The sequence below is a fragment of the Hypanus sabinus genome, chromosome 21 (assembly GCF_030144855.1).
Source record: "Hypanus sabinus isolate sHypSab1 chromosome 21, sHypSab1.hap1, whole genome shotgun sequence".
NCBI lineage: Eukaryota > Metazoa > Chordata > Chondrichthyes > Myliobatiformes > Dasyatidae > Hypanus > Hypanus sabinus.
In genome coordinates this window covers 65700936-65724227 of record NC_082726.1, presented here as the reverse complement: position 1 = coordinate 65724227, position 23292 = coordinate 65700936, and the positions used below count along the sequence as shown (strand labels likewise).

Genomic DNA, 23292 nt, shown 5'->3' with positions numbered 1-23292 from the left:
TACACCCCCTTCTCAATGGTGCTACCTCATTCTTGTACTCTTAACTTTGTGTGCCTTATGAGAATAGGTTGAGTGAACGGAGTGATGGAGGATGAGAGGTGACCTGACAGGTGTATAAGATGATGAGAGGATTGATCGTGTGGATAGCCAGAGGCTTTCCCCAGAGCTGAAATAGCTAACACATGAGGGCATGATTTTAAGGTGCTTGGAAGTAGGTACAAAGGGAATGTCAGAAGTAAGTTTTTCACACAGAGAGTGGTGGGTGCGTGGAATGCACTGCCAGCAACATTGGTAAAGGCAGATACAATAGGGTCTTTTAAGAGACTCTTACTTACATGGAGCTTAGAAAAATAGAGGGCTATGTGGTAGGGAAATTCTAGGCAGTTTCTAGAGTAGGTTACATAGTCAGCAGAACATTGTGGGCCGAAGGGCCTGTAATGTACTGTAGGTTTCTATGTTTCTCTCAGTTAATCTCCTTTTGCCACCTTAGCATTTTCTGTACTATTTCAGATTCTTTGCACCAATCTGCTGTTTTGTGTTCTTGTTTATATTACAATGCACACTGTTCAATCTGTGACTTCATACGAACAAGCAACTTAGTTGCTCCCTGGTGTATATCCTCTAAGAGGACCACAGCCTTGCATAGGATTCAGAGGCTTGCGTGCCTCAGTGACCCAGTGAGCTCTGTTGGCTGGAGTCAGGGCCTTGTGTTTTGATTCGTGGTAGAGTCACCCCTGCCAAACAGGTCAAAGGGTAGAGGCCAGGCTGAGTGGTCCACCCATCCTCCAGGCTTGAGGGTTCAGCTCAGGACTAGCAACTCTGCCCAACCAAAACAAAATTATTACAGAAACAGCAATGAAGAATCGTATATTTGTATGTGACGGTGTTCCTGAATCTCCACCCAGGATTTGGGTGACTGACAGTAGTGAAAACCAAGAGGAAGCTACTAGCACGATAAGAACCCTGAACACACCTGGGGTACAATAGATAAGATGGCCAAGGACAGACAGAGATGGAGGACCTTCATTGCTGCCCTAAGCGCTGCGATGTAACGGACAGTAACTGGTGTGTGTGACAATAATCTAAAAATCTGTCTAGGACTTTGTATCTCTGGCCTAGGATTGTAAACAGCTGCTTTGAAACCTCTACCAGACACACATTGACTGACATTTAATTTTCTTCTCTCCTTCACTCATAGATTGACTCCTATGGCCAGTGCCTGCAGAACAAAGAGCTACCCAGCCAGCGGTTAGTAGACACTCAGACAGCAACAACAGAAGATTCAGAATTCATGGATTTTATTAGCAAGTACAAGTTCCACCTGGCTATGGAGAATGCGATCTGTGATGATTACATGACAGAGAAACTGTGGCGGCCCATGCACTTGGGAGTGGTGCCAATATACCGCGGTTCCCCTGTGGTGCAGGACTGGATGCCCAATTCCCACTCTATAATTCTGATCGATGATTTCAAATCTCCAAAGGACCTAGCAGACTACATCAATTTTCTGGATCAGAATGACAAAGAGTACATGAAATATCTGGAGTATAAACAGCCAGGTGGCATCACCAACACGCTACTGCTAGAAACTCTAGAGAAGCGGGAGTGGGGCGTGAACGACATCAGCAAACCCAACTATTTGAATGGATTTGAATGCTATGTCTGCGATCAGGAGAGTATACGCCTTCGGGCAGAGAAGGCGCATCAAGAACAACCAGACAAATTTCCACCACCAGCCCCCAGGATAGCTGCTTATAAACACATGGGGTGTCCAGTTCCAGAGCCTGGATATGGAAGCTTCGATGACATACCTGACAATGACAGGTAAGTCACCAGCATTCGCTCAGGTGCACATGGTTTGTGATTTTTTTTTGTAGATTTGATAATACAACACGGTAACAGACTCTTCCTGCCCAGTGTGCTCCACACCACCCAGTTACACCCTTGTGACCAATTAAACTACGAACCCATACGTTTTTAGAATGTGGGAAGAAACCGGAACACCCGGAGGTAGCCCTCATGGTCACAGGGAGATGGTGCATATCACAGATGGTAAGGGTCCTTAATGATGGATGCTGCCTTTCTGAGGCATCTTCTTTTAAAGATGTCCTCAATGCTTGGGAGGCTCGTGCCCATGATGGAGCTGGCTGAGTTTACAACCTTCTGCAGCTTTTTCTGATCCTGTGCAGTGGCCCCACCATAACAGACAGATACAGGAAGATGTGAACCCTCCTTGTCATGACCGGCCCTTTGGCCATGAAACAACTGCAGGTTCCCCCGGCCAGCTGTTGTTGATACCAGTGTATATGTTAGATATTCTTACGTAATTCAGTAAAAGTAAATATGTCTACTCTCTTCAAGGATACTGACTAAACAGTAGTGTATTCAGCATTGATCAGCTAACTAAAGTCATAATCTTACTAAATAGTGATATATATTCAACAGACCAGGGCCTATACCTGCTTCTAATCTGTGTGTCTGTACTGACTTAGCTTTAATGATTTTGTTTTTGAGCTTTTCCTGTTTGTGCTTCCCATGACAGCAAACCAATGCTTTGATTTTCTGGTGGTTACCCGGCAAGTGCTGAATTTGTTTCTGGGGGATTTGTTTGGGATGAGACATTATTCCTACAGTCCTGATTGAAAAGCTGCTGTACTCCCTGTGCAATTGGATCCTCGCCTTTCTAACCGGAAGACCACAATCTCTGCAGATCGGTAATAACATTTCCACTTTGTTGAGAGTCAACACCAGCACACCTCAGGGATGTGCGCTCAGCCCACTGCTTTACTCTTTCTATACCCATGGCTGTGTGGCTAGGCATAGCTCAAATACTATTTATAAATTTGCTGATGATACAACTATTGTTGGCAGAATCTCATATAGTAATGAGGGGGTGTACAGGAGTGAGATATGCCAACTGGTGGAGTGGTGTCGCAGCAACAACCTTGCACTCAATGTCACTAAGACCAAAGATTTCAGAAAGGGTAAGATGAGTGAACACAAACCAATCCTCATAGAGGAATCAGAAGTGGAGAGAGTGAGCAATTTCAAGTTCCTGGGTGTCAGTATCTCTGAGGATCTAACACAGTCCTAACATATCGATGCAGCTATAAGGAAGGCAAGACAGCAGCAAAATTTCATTACGAGTTTGAGGAGATTTAGTTTGTCACCTAAAAACAACTCAAACTTCTACGTATATACTGTGGAAAGCATTCTGACTGGCTGCATCACTGTCAGGTATGGGGGATGGGCAACTGCACAGGATTGTAGCAAGCTGCAGAGAGTTATAAAATTATTCAGCTCCATAATATCCGAGACATCTTCAAGGTACAATGCCTTCTCATAGTTACCATCAGGAAGGAGATACAGTAGCCTTAACGCACACACACAGCAATTCAGGAAGGGCTTCTTCTCCTCTGCCACCCTATTTCTAAATGGACATTGAACCCATGAACACTACCTCACCACTTTTTTGATTTCTTTTTTTGAACTACTTATTTTAATTTAACTGCTTCTGTTTATTTATCTTGTATTTCATTGTACTGCTGTCACAAAGTTAACAAATTTCATGGCATATGCTGATGATATTAAATCTGATTCTGATTAAACTAGGGGTTCCCAACCTGGGGTCCACAGACCCCTTGGTTAATGGTAGGGGTCCATGGCATAAAAACAGTCGGAAACTTCTTTATTAAGCAGACAATTTACCTACTCGTTCACGTGGCTTAAAGAATCTGAAGAAAGTACCTTACGGAGTCAAAGAGCAACAGAGTTCTGTTGCCACCAATGACTCCTTCTCTGTGGAGAGGAATAAACAGTTGACGTTTCGGGCCAAGACCCTTCATCAGGAATGGAAAGGAAGAGGGAAGGTGCCAGAATAAAGAAGCTGGGGAGAAGGGGAAGGAGGACAAGGTAGAAGATGATAAGTGAAACCAGGTTGGTGGGGGGGGGGGTTGCTGGATGAAGTAAAAAGCTGGAAGGTGATAGGTGGAAACTGTAAAATCAAGTCACTTTTATTGTCATTTCGATCATAACTGCTGTTACAGTGCATAGTAAAAATGAGACAACGTTTTTCAGGACCGTGGTTCACATGACACAGTCCAAAAACTAGACTGAACTACGTAATAAAAAAACACAGAGAAAGCTATACTAGACTACAGACCTACACTGGACTGCATAATGTGCACAAAAACAGTACTGGCATTACAATAAATAATAAACAGGACAGTAGGGCAAGGTGTCAGTCCAGGCTTCGGGTATTGAGGAGTCTGATAGCTTGGGGGAAGAAACTGTTATATAGTCTGGTCGCAAGAGCCCGAATGTTTCAGAGCCCTTTCCCAGATGGGAGGAGGGAGAAGAGATTGTATGACGGGCTGGAAAAGAGGGAATCTGATAGGAGAGAGTGAATCATGGGGGAAACAGAAGGAGGAGGTGAAAGGCAGGTGCAGAGAAGAAGTAAGAGGCCTGAGTGCAGAAATGAAGAAGAGGAGAAATCGATGTTTCTACTTGGGTAAAGAAAGATGTGGTTAATGTGCTTTGGTGAGTAGAACTTTGGGATGATACAAGGTAACATTATTGTTGTTACAGAATAAAGGAAGGTCCTATAAAACTGCCAGTTTTCTCCCCTACATGCAAACTTTGCTGTATTTCCAACTAATGTTTTGCAGTGTTAGGTCTGTCATCGTTAGCACATGAGTGAACAAAAAGTGAACTGGTAACTACAGCAGCAACATTGTCAGAAAAAAAATACAAAGAAGGTAATTAGCTAAATATTTTCCATCATATTATGATTGCATTACAGATGCAAATCATTTACCAAGTAGATGCATGTTGAGATAAATGGAAAATGCAGCATAAGCTGAATATCAGCTTTGAAGCTCAATTATACCTTGATGATCAATAGAGTCACAAAGCTGACGATGCTGGATCTGGAAAAGGGCCCTGTGCAGGATTTCAATCTAAAACATCAACAATTCCTTTCTCCCCACAGATGCTCTCAGCCCACTGAGTACCCCAGGCAAATTAAGAACATTCAACAGTACAGCACAGTGCAGGTCCTTCAGCCCACAATGTTATGCCAACATTTTGACCTACTCAGATCAATCTAACCCTTCCCTCCTACATTACTGATTTTTCTATCATCCATGTGTCTATCTACGAATTTCTTAAATGTCCCTAATGTATCTGTCTCTGCTACCACCTGTTAATTGTAGTTTGTCACTACCACATCAATGCAAAATCATTCTGCCCATTGACTCAATATTATAGAACATGGTCCTAAATATTTGTAAGATTTCTTATTTAGTTACTTTATTGTTAAAAAATCATAAGAGATGTATTCTCAAAGTTACTGGCAATATCACCTTCAGCTAAGTGAAATTTCTTCAACAGTTTTGTCCCCTCCACTAGAAATATAGGAATCCATGGAACCATAGAACATTACAGCACAGAAACAGGTGTTTTGGCCCTTCTTGGCTGTGCTGAACCATTTTTCTGCCTAGTCCCACTGACCTGCACCCAGCCCATATCCCTTCATACCCCTCTCATCCATGTACCTGTCCAAGTCTTTCTTAAATGTTAAAAGTGAGCCCGCATTTACCACTTCATCGGGCAGCTCATTCCACACTCCCACCACTCTCTGTGTGAAGAAGCCCCCCCCCCCCAATGTTCCCTTTAAACTATTCCCCCTTCACCCTTAACCCATGTCCTCTGGTTTTTTTCTCCCCTAACCTCAGTGGAAAAAGCCTGCTAGCATTCACTCTATCTATATCCATCATAATTTTATATACCTCTATCAAGTCTCCCCTCATTCTTCTATGCTCCAGGGAATAAAGTCCTAACCTGTTCAACCTTTCTCTGTAACTCAGTTTCATAAGTCCCGGCAACATCCTTGTAAACCTTCTCTGCACTGTTTCAACCTTATACTGCCAGGATAATCAAGGATAAGTCCCACCCAGCCAATACACTTTTCGTCCCACTTCCCTCCGGGAGAAGGTTCAGGAGCATGAAGATACGTACAGCCAGATTTGGAAGCAGCTTCTTTCCAACTGCGATAAGACTGCTGAACAGATCCTGACCTGGATCTGGGCCGTACCTTCCAAATATCTGGATCTGACTTGCACTACCGTACTATCCCTTTTCTATTTTCTAATTATGATGTATAATTTAAATTTTTATTATATTTATTTCGATTTGTACTTCAGGGAGCGCAAAGCACAGAAACAAATATCACTGTGATGATTGTACGCTCTAGTATCAATTGTTTGGTGACAATAAAGTATTTGTATTTATTAATATCCTTCCTGTAATTCAGTGACCAAAACTGCACACAGTACTCCAAATTCAGCCTCACCAATGCCATACAACCTCACCATAACATTCCAACTCTTATACTCAATACTTTGATTTATAAAGGCCAATGTACCAAAAGCTCTCTTTACTACCCTATCTACCTGTGACGCCACTTTTAGGGAATTTTGTATCTGTATTCCTAGATCCCTCTGTTCTACTGCACTCCTCAGTGTCCTACCATTTACCTTGTATGTTCTACCTTGGTTTTTCCTTCCAAAGTGCAATACCTCACACTTGTCTGTATTAAACTCCATCTGCCATTTTTCAGCCCATTTTTCCAGCTGGTCCAGTTCCTTCTGCAAGCTTTGAAAACTTTCCTCATTGTCCACTACACCTCCAATCTTTGTATCATCAGCAAAATTGCTGTCCAATTTACCACATTATCATCCAGATCATTGATATAGATGACAAATAACAATGAACCCAGCACTGATCCCTGTGGCACACCACCAGTCACAGGCCTCCACTCAGAGAAGCAATCCTCCAGTACCACTCTCTGGCTTCTTCCATTGAGTCAATGTCTAATCTAATTTACTACCTCTCCATGTATACCTAGCGACTGAATCTTCCTAACTAACCTCCCGTGCGGGACCTTGTTAAAGGCCTTACTGAAGTCCATGTAGAGAACATTCAGTGCTTTCCCTTTATCCACTTTCCTTGTAACCTCCTCGAAAAGCTCTAATAGATTTGTTAAACATGACCTACCATGCACAAAGCCGTGTTGACTCTCCCTAATAAGTTCCTGTCTACCTAAGTACTTGTAGATCCTATCTCTTAGTACTCCTTCCAATAATTTACCTACTACCAACGTCGAATTTACCAGCCTATAATTTCCCAGATTACTTTTAGAGCCTTTTTTAAACAATGGAACAGCATGAACTATCCTCCAATCCTCCGGCACCTCACCTGTAGATACTAACATTTTAAATATATCGGCCAGGGCCCCTGCAATTTCAACACTAGTCTTCTTCAAGGTTTTAATAAAGAAAACAAGTACAACTACAGAGCATTCTAACTGGTTGCAAAACCGTCTGATATGGAGGGGCCTCCACACAAGATCAGAAAAAACTGCAGTAAGTTATAAACTCAGCCAGCTCCATCATGGGCACAAGCCTGATGACACCCTCAAAAGGCAATGCCTCAAAGAAGAAAGCATCTATCATTAAGGACCCCATAACCCAGGACATGTCTTCTTCTCATTGCTGCTATCAGGAAGGAGGTACAGGAACCTGAAGACACACAGTCATCGATTCAAGAACAGCTTCTTCCCCTCTGCCATCAGATTTCTGAATGGACAATGAACCCATAAACACTACCTCACTATTTTATCCTCTCTTTTTGCACAACTTATTTTATTTTTATATATATAATTTCATGACATATGCCAATGATATTAAACCTGATTCTGATTCACTGCAAAAGATGTTGAGAAACCCAACACAGGTTTACTGAGCTTAAAATAAATAGCCCAGGGTTGTTTCACTGGTGGTCAACCACTTTGACAAATGTAGGAAATTACAGTGCAGGATAAGCAAATGCCTGTGTTTCTTCACATGCTTCATTGAAGCAGTTCCCACACTGTGCAAAGTGACTTGGAAGTGGATAGAAGAAAAGAATTGATCGATTTTTGTATGTCCGAATTTTTTTAGACTGCCATTTAAGGTTATAACTAAAACTTAATAAATTGGAAACCAGCCCAGAACTGGTCAAATACCATAAGTGGAGCATTTGGGTTGACTAATGGTCAGAGATATAATTGGCTGACTATAGATAATGGTGTTCTGAGAGGATCCGTTGGTGGATGGCAGACTTGGGGATTGTTTGGGTGAAGGGTTTTGACCATGAGTCCTCAAGGTCAAATGTACAGTAACCTTCAATGTGACCTTGTGAGGCCTGGTTGAGAATTCCAAGTGTAAGAAGCTGATGAAGTTTGAAAGCATAACTTATTTACAGTGAGTCAGGAGTAGGTCAGGATTAGATTTTGAACAGAAGTGATGAATGAGAGGAAGAGTTCATTCATTCTGAGGTCCTGTCTGTGATCATTTATAGTACAGGTTTCCCCCGCCATCCGAAGATAGAGCATTCCTATGAAACGGTTCGTAAGCCGGAATGTCGTAAAGTGAAGAAGCAATTACCATTTATTTATATGGGAAAAATTTGTGAGCGTTCCCAGACCCAAAAAATAACCTACCAAATCATGCCAAATAATACATAAAAGCTAAAATAACAGTAACCTATAGTAAAAGCAGGAATGATAAGTACACAGCCTATATAAAGTAAAAATACTTTTCTGCAATTACTGCAGTATTGTCCACCATAGTGAAAATCTCACGCAAGCAAAGCGCTCTCGGCAGAAACGCTTGGCGCAAGCGCTCTTGCAGAAGCACTCTCTTCAGTAACCTTTAAGCTATGAAGCTGCCAAATCATACCAAATAACACATAAAAGAACACAGCCTATATAAAGTAGAAATAATGTAGGTACAGTGTAGTTTCACTTACCGGAATCGGGAAGACAGCAAGCACACTGATGATGGTGTGTTAGGCTGAGTCATCGGAGGTTGGGGTGGTGGGAGGTAGAGGATACTGGGGTGTCATTTCATCATTGTCTGTTTCCATCAGGGCAGGCAGGTCACCTTCTTCTATGTCTGCCTGCCTTGATGTCGAAGGTCGAGGTTCATCATCTGATGTGGCTGATGTGAAAGGCTTGAAAAACGACAGTATGCTCGACTGCTTAGCCTCATGCATTTTTCTATCATAGTTCTTTGTAAGCACTCAAACCATCCTGCAAATATGCCCTAAACTTACGTAACCTTTCAAAATTAAAGTCGTACTTTTCTGCAATCATTGTAGCGTTGTGGGTCACAGCGAAAATCTCACGCAATTGTTTCATGTTTAGTTCTTGGACGACTTCACTTTCAGTCCGTTCACTACTGCATTCAGTTTCGATTGTTATCCTTTCCTCTTCCAATTGCATCAGCTCTTCGTCTATCAATTCTTGGTCATGGGATGCCAAAACCTCTTCAACATCATCTTCGTCAACTTCAACAAACCAAGCTCACTTTGTCCTTACTTCGTTCACCATAGTCAAAACAATTAATTATGTCTAGTTTTACGCTAAGTGTAACACCCTTACAAGCTCTTCTAGGCTTCTCTGATACCTTAGAACTCATCTTACCAACAGATGCACAAAATAAATCGAGATAAAGCACAAATGCTCACAGGCACGTGTTTAAGCAATAGCGGCTAGAATGCAGTTCCTGGGGAGGACCTTGGCTGCTCAGGGCACATGCTGCCTTTTTTCGTAACAGTGAAAACACCAGCGAAACAGGTAACTAATGTAGGTCTTTCATAACAGCAAGGTGTTGTAAAGCGAATGTTTGAAAAACAAGGGACACCTGTATTGCACTATGTAGTGTGTGTTGTACTGTTGTAGGCTATGATGATTTGCTGTCCAATTTATTCAACTTTATATTGCCTTTCTGCCTCTCTTATCAGATTTCTCCTCCTTCATTCTTTTCCACCTATCACCTTATAGCTTCTCACATCAATCCTTCTCTCCCACCCACCTGGTCTCACCTGTCACCTTCCAGTTTGTGCCCCTTTCCCTCCCCCTACTTCCTTATTCTGGCTTCTTCCCCCTTCCTTTCAGTCCTGATGAAGGGTCTCAGCCTGAAACATAGACTCTTTATATAGATGCTCTTGACCTGATGAATTCCTTTAATATTTTATGTGTGTGTTACTCTGGATTTCCAACATCTGCAGAATCTCTTGTATTTTTGTTTCAGGTTTTCATTGATTCTGCTGTATTTCTTTGTTCCACCATGAATGTCTGCAAGGAAATTAATCTCTTGGTAGTATATGGTGACGTACATATACACCCTGATAAGAAATTTGCTTTGAACTTTGCCAGTGTGAGGACCTCGCTGTCGGTAAATTGAAGCATTGTCCCCAGCTGCTGATTACATGCGGCAATGCAGTCCGCACAACCAAGTGACGTGAAAAACTCCCCATGGACTCACTAGCTCCATGGGGAGTTTTCCCAGATTCTACAGCTACATCTGGGCACTACAGCTTTCCCAGATTCTGCACTCTTTCCATTTCTGACATTGATGTATCCCTGAGTTTCATTGATTCCTTCCCTGTTAATGGACTGTCCAAGAACCAGAGCTCAGGACCTGCCTCCCAAAATCTCCCCACTAGCTTTCTGTGCTTCTTGTAAGGTGGCAAGATCTGACTTCTTGGTTGCCTGGCTGTACCAGCTTGTATAGTGCATGGCCAATTTCTGATTATGTAGAGATACAGAACAGTAACAGGCCCTGCTGGTTCACCCAGTTACACCCATGTGACCATTTAAGCTTGGAATGTGGGAGGACAGCAGAACATCCAGAGGACACACACATGGTCACAGGGAGGACTTACAAACTCCTTATGGACAGCAGCAGGAATTGAATGTGTTGCTGGCACTATGCCAACAACTATGCTACTACACCTCTGCAAAATACTGTTTCAAGATGTTTGTAAAATGTTACTATATTAAGGATGCTAGTAGATAAACTTAACTTGTCCTTGACAGGGACCGCTGACACAGTGCTATTGACTCTATGTACTTGACTGAGCAGGATTTGGGCGTGGAGTACTTTTGAAGTATTATTATCCACGTCACCAGTCTGATAACTCGTTTTCAAAACCCCTGCAGTCAAATATTCAAACTATTCAATTCTTATTGGGAAAGAGTGAAGGAGAAAGTTAAGGAGAATGAATTTAGTATCAACCTGGTACTAATAGAATTCAGAAGGTCAAGAGCATCTATATAGATCTGTCATCAAGGTGACAACACATTTATATTCTGATGGAGGCTTGTGACTTCCCCTACCCTTTCCAAACAGGGGAATGTAGTCTCAGTGCACTAAAGCAAAATTAGAGTATCTCCAAAGGGTTAAAATTCATCCCTGGTCACTGATGCTGAACAGATATTTTAGTGTAAGCCAACTCATTAAAGTCTTTGGAACCAGATATCAGAAGTGTAGCACCAGAGGCTGCCTGGCAGTAAATTGTCCATTCAGCTCTCTTTTAGACCTGTATTCCGTCGCTTTCCAGGTCAGCCTTTCATTCTCTTTACACTTGCTCTAGCTCACACAATCTCCGACTTACCAGTTAGCTATAAATTTGAATATAACACCATATCACACAGGAGCAGAAATAGACCTCTAGCCCATGGGAGTCTGTTCTGCCATTCCATCATGGCTGATTTATTATCCTTCTCAACCCCACTCTCCTGCCTTCTCTCCATAACCTCCAACACCCTTCCTAATCAAGAAACTATCAGCCTCTGCTTTAAGTACAATGATTTGGATTCCATAGCCGTCTGTGGCAACAAATTCCACAGGTTCACCACCCTCTGGCTGAAGAAATTTGTCTGTATCTCTGTTCTAAAGGGATGTCCTGGTATTCTGAGATTGAACCCCTGGCCCTAGACTCCCCCTCTATTGGAGTCTAGGACCAGAGCGCACAGCGTCAGAATGCAAGATGTCCCTTTATAACAGAGCTGAGGAATTTCTTGCTTCCTTGCTTTGGCTCCTGATCCCTAACTACCCCAAATTTAAAACTGTGATCATGGTGTTTAACTCTGGCTATTCCCATCTCTGTCTTTAGAGGTGCGTGGCATTTGGATTTTCAACAGTTCTTTTTTTAAAGTTAGCACATACATTCGTGAATTAGTCTTGAGCACAAGGAACCAGGAATCAGGAAAGAGAATGATTATATGCAAGTATGAAACTCACAAGAATGATCCAGGGCTTGAAAGGGTTAATATACGAAGATTTGCGGGTTTTGGGCCTGTACTCGCTGAAGTTTAGAAGACTGAGAGGGGATCTCATTGAATCTTATTGAATATTCAAAGGCCTTAATAGAGTGGACATGGAGAGGATGTTTCCAATAGTGGGTGAGACTTGAACCGGAGGCCACAGCCTCAGGGTAGAAGGGCGTTCCTTTAAAACAGAGATGAGGAGGGATTTCTTCAGCCAAAAGGTGCTGAATCTGTGGAATTCATTGTCAGAGGTGGCTGTGGAGGCTAAGTCATTGGGTATATTTAAAGTAGAGGTTGATAGGTTCTGATTAGTAAGGGTGTCAAAGGTTACAGGCAGAAAGCAGTGGAATGAGCTTGAGAGGGATAATAAATCAGCCATGATGTAATGGTGGATCAGACTCGATGGGCTGAAAAGCATAATTCTCCAATGTCTTATGAGCTTATGGAAACTGAAAAGCAGGACTTGGAGTGAGGGTGATTCTATAAAGACATGAAGTGATGATCAGCAAGAACTGATGATGGGACCTTTGTCATTTGCCAGTTACTTGAACAGTTGGCATCTGGAATCACAAGATTACCAACTTTGTGGATAACCTCACACTGGAGTAGCTAATATTCAGCAAGTACAACAACAAAGTATAAGAAGACAATTATCAACTTACAGAAAACACATCTAAATAGTAAATATTTTGTGAAGATTAGTGTAGGCAAAATCAATACAAGGGCTCATTAATAATGGAAATGCAAGAAAGATTTCTTCAGCAAAAGAATGAATGGTTCAGTGCAGGTCTCCAGTAGCAGTGAGTGGCTCAAATACATATGAGAGAAAGTTGAATAAATGCATGAGAAAGAAGGGAACAGAGGCAATTCTTTGATGGTTAGATAAACAAAAGTTGACTTGTAGAAAGTATAAACTAGAATAAAAATACATGAGCTGGATTGCCTTTTTCTGAACTATTTATTCGGCTGACTTTGTCTAACCCTCTTCCAGTCTATAGTGAACTTACACTGCCCTGAGGAAGTACTTAAACCGGTTTATCTACTAAAATGCCTTACCTAAATGCAATCCAATTATATCATAGGTTTGATATTCATTAATAAGACCTAGAAACAGAATTAGGCCATTTGGTCCATCAAGTTTGCTCTGCCCCTTCAGCATGGCTGACTATTATCCCTTTCAATTCCATTCTCCTACCTTCTCCCCATATGCTTTGATGCCTGACTAATAAAGAATCTATCTACTACCTCCACCTTAAAAATACTCAATAACTTGGCCTCCACAGCATCTGTGAGAATGAATTCCATGGATTCACTGTTCTCTAGCTAAAGAAATTCCTCCTCATCTTTGTTCCAAATGAATGTCCTTCTTTTCCGAGACTGTGCCCTCTGGACCTTCTCTATTTCTAGCACATCCTTTCTTAGATAAGGGGCCCAAAACTGCTCACTTTATTCCAGGTGAGGTCTAACCAATGCCTTATAAAGCCTCAGCATTAAGTCACTTTAAAGTCTCTAAAGAGTTTTTTTCAGAAGGAAATAAGTTCAGTGACATATGGTACAGAATGGTGAGTTATTGCATCTTTGAAAGATGCATTTCACTTGCCATCATATAATTAGGAGAGAAGGACAATCTTTATATTCTTCATGATGCACTGCTTTTACAGTCATCTAAATAAAAGTAAAATATTTCACTCGTTTTGAACATCCAGTCTTAAAAGTATGAATCAGTTACCCAGGAGATCTCTCGAGAGAATTTACTATTCTGAGAAATCAAAATATCACTTCGTACAAGCCGTAATGAGGAAAGAGCATCAGATTATTTGGTCATGTTATGGGAGAAGAGCGCCCTGCCTGCAGCACTGGTAGAGACATTAGGAGTGCTATGGTAGCATAGCAGCTAGCACAACGCTATTACAGCTCAGAGCATCGGAGTTCAGAGTTCAATTCTGAAGTCTTCTGTAAGCAAGTTTGCACATTCTCTCCCCTGAGCACATGGGTTTCCTCCAGATGCTCCAGTTTACTCCCACAGTCCAAAGTTGTACTGGTGAGTAGGTTAATTGGTCTTGGTAAATTTGTCCTGTGGGTTGGACAATGGATAATGAACCCATGTACACAGCCTCACTATTTTTTATCTTTTATGCTCTCTTTTTGCACTATTTATTTAATTAAAATTATACCTATATATTTATCGTAATTTATAGCTTTTTATTATTATGTATTGCAATGTACTGTACTGCTGCCACAAAACAAATTTCACAATGTGTGCCAGTGAAACAAACATGATACTCATTCTGACAAGAAGGTGCAGGAAAAGCCCATAAACACTACCTCAAGTACGTGGTAACAGAACTGTCAATTTGAATCACTTCTTCCCAATTTTGTTGGAAAAGTAATGACTGTCTGTCTCCTTTCCCCATTACAAAAATTGGGTGGTGTCTCAAAATGCTGAAACAAGTACAGTATAAACAAGCACTTTAGTGTCAGTAACAATACGTTATTTATCATTCATTTGAAGTTTTGTTCCATTATACAGCAATGATACTGAATATATTATTCTCAGCTTTTAAAAAGAATCTTGTTTCTTTTAGGAAGTTAAAGTCTGTCCCAATCCTTATAGGCCTATCAGGCCATTGCTTATGCTAGTTTCCATGGCGTGATTTCTTTTAGGAAGGATGGTATTATTTGTGCCTTACCATTGGCTATTGTGACATTTTAAATTGAAGTGTTTTATACAGTATTGAAATTGACTCCTATCTTGATGATTACAAAGGGACTGCTAGCTTCACACTTACTTACCTAAGCCCATCACCCTACTGGGGCATAGACTGCAGACAGCAACTCACCAGAGTCCTTGGTCCTGGGCCAATCTTTCACATTGTCCCCAGGTGTAGCCCATCATACAGTGAAGATCCTTCCTCTCCCAGGGATGAGATCTTTGGAGCTTCTGTTGGCATTTCTGTAACACTGCGTTTTCACAGGATGGGGTTGCTAACCCCATGTCAACCCTCTTTCTTTCACATCCATGCTTGGGACTGTCCATGACGGAGTTATGGATTAACTAATGAGAGACAATTCCAGTTCAGTTATATCTCATGGTTCTATATCAGTATTTAGAATTCTGGCCATTATAAAAATAAAAGCATTACTCTGCAAAATAAACAGCATCTATTGAAAAAGGAACTGAAGGATGCTACCTGGATTAGAGGGCAACCTCTAATTAGAAGAGATTGAGCAAGGTAGGGCTTTCCTGTTTGGAGCAAAGGAGGATGAGAAGTAACTTTATAGGGCTGTATAAGGTGATAATAAGCATAGTTAGATTGGACAACCAGCATCTTTTTCATAGGATAGAAATGGCTAGTATTAGTACACCTGCTCATTGCAAATATCTAATCAGCCAATCATGTGGCAGCAACTGGAGGCATAAAAGCATGCAGACATGGTCAAGAGGTTTGGTTGTTGATTGGACCAAATATCAGAATGGGGAAGAATTGTGATCTTAGTGACTTTGACCATAGAATGATTGTTGGTGCCAGACAGGGTGGTTTGAGTATCTTAGAAACTGCTGATCTCCTGGGATTTTCATGCATAACAGTCTTTAGAGCTTACAGAGAATGGTGCAAAAAAAACAAAAAAAAAAATGCAGCAAGCGGCAATTCTGTGGGTGAAACACCTTGTTAATGAGCAAGGTCAGAGGAAAATGGCCAGACTGGTTCAAGTTGACAGGAAGGCAACAGTAACCCAATTAACCATGTGTTTCAATGATGGAAGGCAACAGTAACCCAATTAACCATGCGTTTCAATGATGGTGTATAGAGGACCATCTCTAAATACATAACACGTCGTGGATGGGCTACAGTAGCAGAGGACCACATTGGGTTACACTCCTGTGGCCTCTTTTTTAGCTACACTTCTGTACCTAATAAAGTGGCCACTGAGTGCAGTTTTAATGTGATTGGCGGAACATATAGGGGTGATGTCCAAGGTAGGTTTTTACACAGAGTGGTAAGTGCGTGGAATGCACTGTTAGGAGTGGTGGTAAAGGCAGATCCATTAGAAAGATTTAAGAAACTCTTAGATAGGCACATGGATGAAAGAAAAATGGAAGAGGGAAGGATTAAATTGATCTTGGACTTGGCTATAAGGTCAGAACAACAGGTTGTATGGCCTGTACTGTGCTGTAATGTTCAATGTTTTGTGTTTTTTAAGAGCAAAATTGGGCCATCCTACTCCTTGAGCTTGCCTCGCTGATCAACAAATTTCAGATGTGACCTTCTGATGGACCTGGAGACCATTAACAGATGTAGCTGATTAATTCTGTCTGTTTGCCATGAAAATAAGTAGCCTTGCCAACCACTTCAAGTCACATCAGCAGATCTTCACATTGGAAGAATATGCAGTGGTGCTAGAAAGTTTGTGAATCGTGTAGAATTTTCTCTATTTCTGCATAAGTATGACTTAAGATGTGATCAGTTTTTCATACATCCTAAAACTAGATAAAGAGATTCCAATTAAATAAATAACACAAAAACATTATACTTGTTCATTTATTGACTGAGAAAAATGATACAACATTATGTGTGCTTGTTGGGAAAAGTATGTGAACCTATGAGGTAATACCTTCTACAAAAGCTATTTGGAGTAAGTAGTTTCAGTCAAGGAGATGAGATTGGAGGTGTGGCTTGTAGAGATGCCCTGCCCTATATAACAGACACAGAAACTCAGGTTACTCATAGAGGCTTCTCAAAAAAGACCTGTATATGTGCACCATACCCCGAACAAAACTTTCAGAAGACCTTAGAGGAAGAATTGTAGAGATGCATGAAGCTAGAAAAGGTTACAAAAGCATTTCTAAAGACCTGAGTGCTCATCAGTCTACAGTAAGAGAAATTGTGTACAAATGGAGGAAACTCTGTACTGTTGCTACTCCCTGTAGGAGTGGGCATCCAGCACAAAGATCACACCCAGAGCACAATGAATGAGGTGAAAAAGAACCCATGGGCAACAACAAAAGACCTACAGAAATCCCTAGAACTCACTGAAGTCTCTAAGTGAATAGTGTCCGCTATAAGGAAAAGACTGGACAAGAATGGTGTTTATGGAAGGACATCACAGAAGAAACCACTGCTCTCCAAAAAAATATGAGACAGAAGTTGAACTTTTTGGCAGAAGTGAACTTTGCTATGCTTGGAGGGGAAAACACCAAAACCTCATTCCAACTGTGAAGCATGGTGGAAGGAGCATCATAATTTGGGGCTGCTTTGCTGCCTCAGGGCCTGGACAGCTTGAATTCATTAAGGGAACAATGAATTCAAAACTGTATTGTTGTATCTTACAGGAGAATGTCAGGGTAGCAGTCTGTCACCAGAAGCTTAATGGATAATGCAACAAGGCAATGATCTGAATGACGAGAGTAAGTCAACAACAGAATGGTTTAAAAAGAAGGAAATTTATGTTTTGGAATGGCTGAGTCAAAGTCCTGACCTTAATTCTATGGAAATGTTGTGGAAGGACCTGAAGCAAGCAGTTCAATCAAGGAAGCCCACCAACATCCCAGAGTTGAAGCAGTTTTGTAAGGAGGAATATCCTAAAATTCCTCCAAGCCGATGTGCAGGACCGATCGACAGTTACAGAAAACTTTCGGTTTGTATTGCTGTATGGGGGGGGGGGGGGGGTCACTCCATTTACTAAAAATGGTTTTTCATTTTCAGTAAATGGAAAGCAAAGGTTCAAAAGGTTCACATACTTTTTCCAACAAATACATGTAGTAGATCATTTTTTTCTCAATAAATAAATGAGCAAGTATAATGTTCTTGTGTTATTTATTTAATTTGGTTCTCTTTAGCTAGTTTTCTGACTTGCATGAAAATCTGATCACACTTTAAGTGTAATATTTATGCAGAATTAGAGAAAATTTACAAGATTCACAAACTTTCTGTAGATCTGAACAAGGCATGGCCTCAAAATACAAGGACATCTCTTTAGAACAGAGATGAGCAATTCTTTATCTAGAGGGTGGCAAAGCTGTGGAATGCATTGCAAAAACAATCGTGGAGGTCAAATCACTGGGTATATTTAAAGCGGTAGTTGGATAGACTCTTGATTAGGAAGGGTGTCAAAGGTTACGAGAGAAGACAGGAGAATGGGTTGAAAGTATTAGTATATCAGCCATGGTCAAACCTCGGAAAAGACTTAATGGGCCTGATGGCCTAATCCTGCTCCTTTATCTTATGGTCTTATAATTACCAAAGGAGGAAGTGAGAGGAGGGTAAAATATTTGTCCAGGATAAAGTATAAGTTACAAAAGAGAATACATTAACATATCAGTGTTCTATTAAGCTTTACAGGGCACAAGGCTGCCCTTCACTCTGATGTAAAATGACTGCCTGAACATGTTAACAGACCTGTGCTAACACCCCACAGCATGCTACCTGGTTAATTGTGATCTTATCATGTTCACGGTTGGAGCATCTATGAAGAGTTATATCACTAAAATGTTATTATGATTGCAGTATCAGTAAATGTGAATTTGCCAACACGTATCTTCAGAGGTGATGTCACTGGACAATAACATTACTTAGAAAAGCATAAAATATGTTCATTTTCACTAAAGAACCTAGGTTATGCTTGGCTTTCTGACTGACTAAGTCACTGAAGAAACTGATAGATGTGGAACGTCTTTAAAGATTAGCTTTATTTGTCACAAAACATACAGTGAAGTGTGTTGTTTGCGTCAAAATCAAATCAGTGAGGATTTGTGCTGGGCAACCCACAAGTGTTGCCATGCTTCTGGTGCCAACATTACATGCCCACAACTTACTAACCCTAACTCTACGTCTTTGGAATGCGGGAGGAAACCAGAGCACCCGGAGGAAACCCACGCGGTCATGGGGAAAACATACAAACTCCTTGCAGGCAGCAGTGGGAATCAAACCACAATGGGTGATTGTTGGCAGTGTATAGATTTGACAGAAAGGTAAAGCAGTAGACTGCTGCGAAAGTTCAGTCCCACTGGGGATGAGTTTCTGTACAAGAGCAGCCTGGAGACCAAAAAGAAGACTAATTTTATTCCCATGGGACATGGGTGACCCTGCCAAGACCAAATTGGCCTCAGTGAATTACTGCAGTTCTCAAATTAAAACTAAAAATGCTAAAGATACTCAGGATGTGAGTTGGCATCTAAAAAGATTTATCACTTTCAAGTTAAAAGATGTTTGTATGCTGTAGTAAGATGTCCTTATGCTGCTGTTCGCACTTTCATCTGACAAATGCATTAGGGTTGGCAGGGACCAGGTGGGCCGAATAGCCATTTCCTGTGCTATATGACTCTATGACATGATCTGATGTGACTGAATGGCTTGCAAATCTATTTTAGATGAGTGCCTACCATAAGCCTGTGGATCTGGGGACAAGAACTGATGTTTATTTTCACCCAGACAATGTTAGTTTCATGTAACCATCACCTCTCCTTTAAATTTCCAAATTTATATAATTCAGTTGCAGTTCAGAAGAGTCTTAGCCCGAAATTTTGACTGTTGAATCCTCTCCATTTTTGCTACCTGACCAGCTGAATTCCTCCAGCATTTTGTATTCCAGTTTAAGATGGCGCTACTAAAGTTGGGCAACAGCTTATCAAAAGTTGAAAAGGCAGGAAATAAGACCAAAAACATCATTAATAACACTTTTTCTGAAATAAATTGTGGCAAACTATCACCACAAACAATGAAGAGGTGAGCAACAATGAGGCTGACTCGAGGGATGAGCCGTGCTGGTGCTCTGCAAAGTCTGAGCTTAACGTGTTCAAGATAGTGTCAGAGGTGGAGATAGAGTTGAAGCGGAGGAGTTTCAATGATGGTCCACCTAAACCGAGTGCAAGGTTGGATCGCACTAAGTGCCAAGCCAATTTGAAGAGGTTAAGAATGGCTTTGGGCTGGGTGGCAAGGTCTAGGCCCAAAGCATATTGCTGTGACAGGGTCCAGGTCCTAGTGTGAGGGACAACCCTGTGTTTGGATGATTTAAATGCCAGCCCAGATAGACTGGAAAGGCAGGGTGTCAGGACCAGAGGCGAGGGTTGGGCCAATTCCACTCCTCTCTCCACTGAGGCTGTGAATCTGCTCTGGCTGCTACGTGCTTCGTGTCTCTGTTTCGTGGCAATTTGCCCCAATATATGATGAACTGAGACCAAGGCTTTGGGCCTACTCAACTGATCTGGGGATTCAGGTCTATGGACTCAATTTGGTACTCACTTCTATTGTTTGCACGATTTATTTTTTTCTCTCTTCTCTGCGCATTGGATGTCAGTCTTTTTTTTAATTGGGTCTTTCAGGTTTCTTGCTTTGTGGCTGCCTGTAATCAGGCAAACATCAAGGTTGTTTAAGTAATACATATTTTGCTAATAAATGTACTTTAAATCCTTTGAATTAATAGTATCTGCAGAATCTATTGTGTTTAAAGTCCTCAGATGACATGGTGGGATTCAAATGCTTATCACTGCATCCATAACTTGTTTCCATGCTCGAAGCTTGTTCTTTCATTTTATTGCCGATCTCATTAAGATCAGGAGTATGTTAGTGTTCTGTACTGGGGTATAGGTGGTGTAGGTAGGAGCATCCGGGCAGAAAGGGAAAGAAGGGCATGGGTTGAGGATGTATATCAGTTCTTCGTCAAAAACCTGACAGCAGTTTGTAAAGGTAGTGCAGCAGGTGATGTCAAAGTTCAAAGTATATTTGTTATCAAAGTATGTATATGTCACCCAATACTAACTTTCCTGAGATGAACTTTCTTGTGAGTATTCACAGTAAATACAATGAAACAGAATAGAATCAGTAAAAAACTACACACAGAGATGGACAAATAACCAACATGTTAAAAAGACAAACTCAAAGTTCAAAGTAAATTTATTATCATAGAACCATAGAACACTACAGCACAGAAAACAGGCCATTTGGCCCTTCTAGTCTGTACCAAAACCTTATTCCACTAGTCCCATTGACCTGCACCCAGTCCATAACCCTCCAGACCTCTCCCATCCATGTATCTATCCAATTTATTCTTAAAACAAGAGTGAGCCCACATTTACCATGTCAGATGGCAGCTCATTCCACACTCCCACCACTCTCTGAGTGAAGAAGTTCCCTCTAATGTTCCCCCTAAACCTTTCCCCTTTCACCTTAAAGCCATGACCTCTTGTATTTATCTCTCCTAATCTAAGTGGAAAGAGCCTACTCGCATTTACTCTGTCTATACCCCTCATAATTTTGTAAACCTCTATCAAGGTACATCTATGTCACCATAAACAACCCTGAGACTTGTTTTCTTTCGAGTATTCACAGTAACTATAAGAAGCTGTGCAAATACAAGATAATACAAATAATAATAAATAAGTAATAAAAATATTGAGAACATGAATTGTAGAGTCCTTGAAAGCAAATCTGCAGGATGATGACTGGAAAGGAGAGGAAATTTATAATCAAAAATCAAAACATGTGGTGCATTGGCCTTCATCAATCATGGGATTGAGTTTAGGAGCTGAGAGGAAACGTTGCAGCTTTATAGGACCTTGGTCAGACCCCACTTGGAGAACTGTGCTCAGTTCTGGTTGCCTTACTATAGGAAGGATGTGGAAACCAAAGAAAGGGTGCATAGGAGATTTACAAGGATGTTGCCTGGATTGGGGAGCATGCCGTATGAGAATAGGTTGAGTGAACTTGACCTTTTATCCTTGGAGTGACAGAGAATGAGAGGTGACCTGATAGAGGTGTATAAGATGATGAGAGGCATTGATTATGTGGATGGCCAGAGGCTTTTTCCCTAGGCTGAAATAGCTGGCACGAAAGGGCACAGTTTTAAGGTGCTTGGAAGTAGGTACAGAGGAGATGTCAAGGATAAGTTTTTTATGCAGAGAGTGGTGAGTGCGTGGAATGTGTTGCCGGCGACGGTGGTGGAGGCAGGTACAACAGGGTCTTTGAAGAGACTCCTGGACAGGTATATGGAGCTCAGAAAAATAGAGGGCTATGGGTTAACCCTAGGTAACTTCTAAGGTAAGGACGTGTTTGGCACAGCTTTGAGGGCTGAAGAGCCTGTATTGTGCTGTAGGTTTTCTATGTTTCTATTATCATTATTCTCATGGGAGTAACATGATGTTTCTTTACAAATGGACATTGACATAGCACAAAACTGTATATTAATGTGATTGATCGTAACATCGTGCTTGTTTACATCAAGCAGTTCTACTCATCCAAGTTTAAAACTAATCTACATTTTCATCAAACTAAACAAAGTGGATGATTCACATTGCTAAAACTCAAAATGTCCACTTCAACAAGTTACTGATTACATTCCAATCTTCCAAGATTTGTGTGTTAATCATTCAAGTACCCAAGAAAAGATAAGTGGGTTGTAAACTCATCTAATTATGTAATGGATATGTTTATGGTTTATATGTTTTCTTTATTATTATTGCTAATTAAGTCATAAGCGGAAATCTTCCCTGACAAATCTGTCAGAATTCTTTGAGGAAATAACACGCAGGATTGGCAAAAGGAGAGGCAGTAGGTGGTGATTATTTGTATTTTCAAAAGGCCGTTGACAAGGCGCCACACATGAAGCTGCTTACAAGGTAAGAGCCCATGTATTACAGGAAAGATACTAGCATGGATAGAAGATTGGCTGGCCGGCAGCAGGCAAAGAGTGGAAATAAAGGGAGCCTGTTCTGGTTTGTTATCAGTGACAAGAGGTGTGCTGCAGGAGTAAGTGTTAAGACCACTTCTTTTCACATTGTACATCAATGATTTGGATGAAGGAATTGATGGCTTTGTGGCCAGGTTTGCGGACAATACAAAGAAAGGTGGAGGGGCAGGTAGTGTTGATGAAGCAGTGAGTCTGCTGAAGAACTTGGATAGATTGGGGAAAGGGGCAAAGAAGTGGCAGATGGAATATGGTGTAGGGAAGTGCACAGTCATGTACTTTGGTAGGAGGAATAAAGGCATAGAACTTTTTCTAAACAGGAAGAAAATTCAAAAATCAAGGTGCAAGGAGTCTTCGTGTAGGATTCCCTAAAGGTTAACTTGCATGTTGAATTGGTGGGAAGAAAGGCATGTGCAATGTGCATTCATTTCGAGAGGATTAGAATATAAGAGCAC

General features: G+C 41.2%; 1 protein-coding gene across 2 annotated transcripts in view; it reads left to right on the top strand.

Annotated features, from left to right (window-relative positions):
- fut11 (fucosyltransferase 11 (alpha (1,3) fucosyltransferase)) overlaps positions 1-23292 on the top strand; it is an 88078-nt gene that overhangs the window by 19099 nt on the left and 45687 nt on the right. For both annotated transcript variants that reach the window (XM_059946769.1, XM_059946767.1), the window contains exon 2: positions 1199-1824. In XM_059946769.1, coding sequence (XP_059802752.1) covers positions 1199-1824 — 626 coding nt within the window. The remainder of the gene's footprint in view (positions 1-1198; positions 1825-23292) is intronic.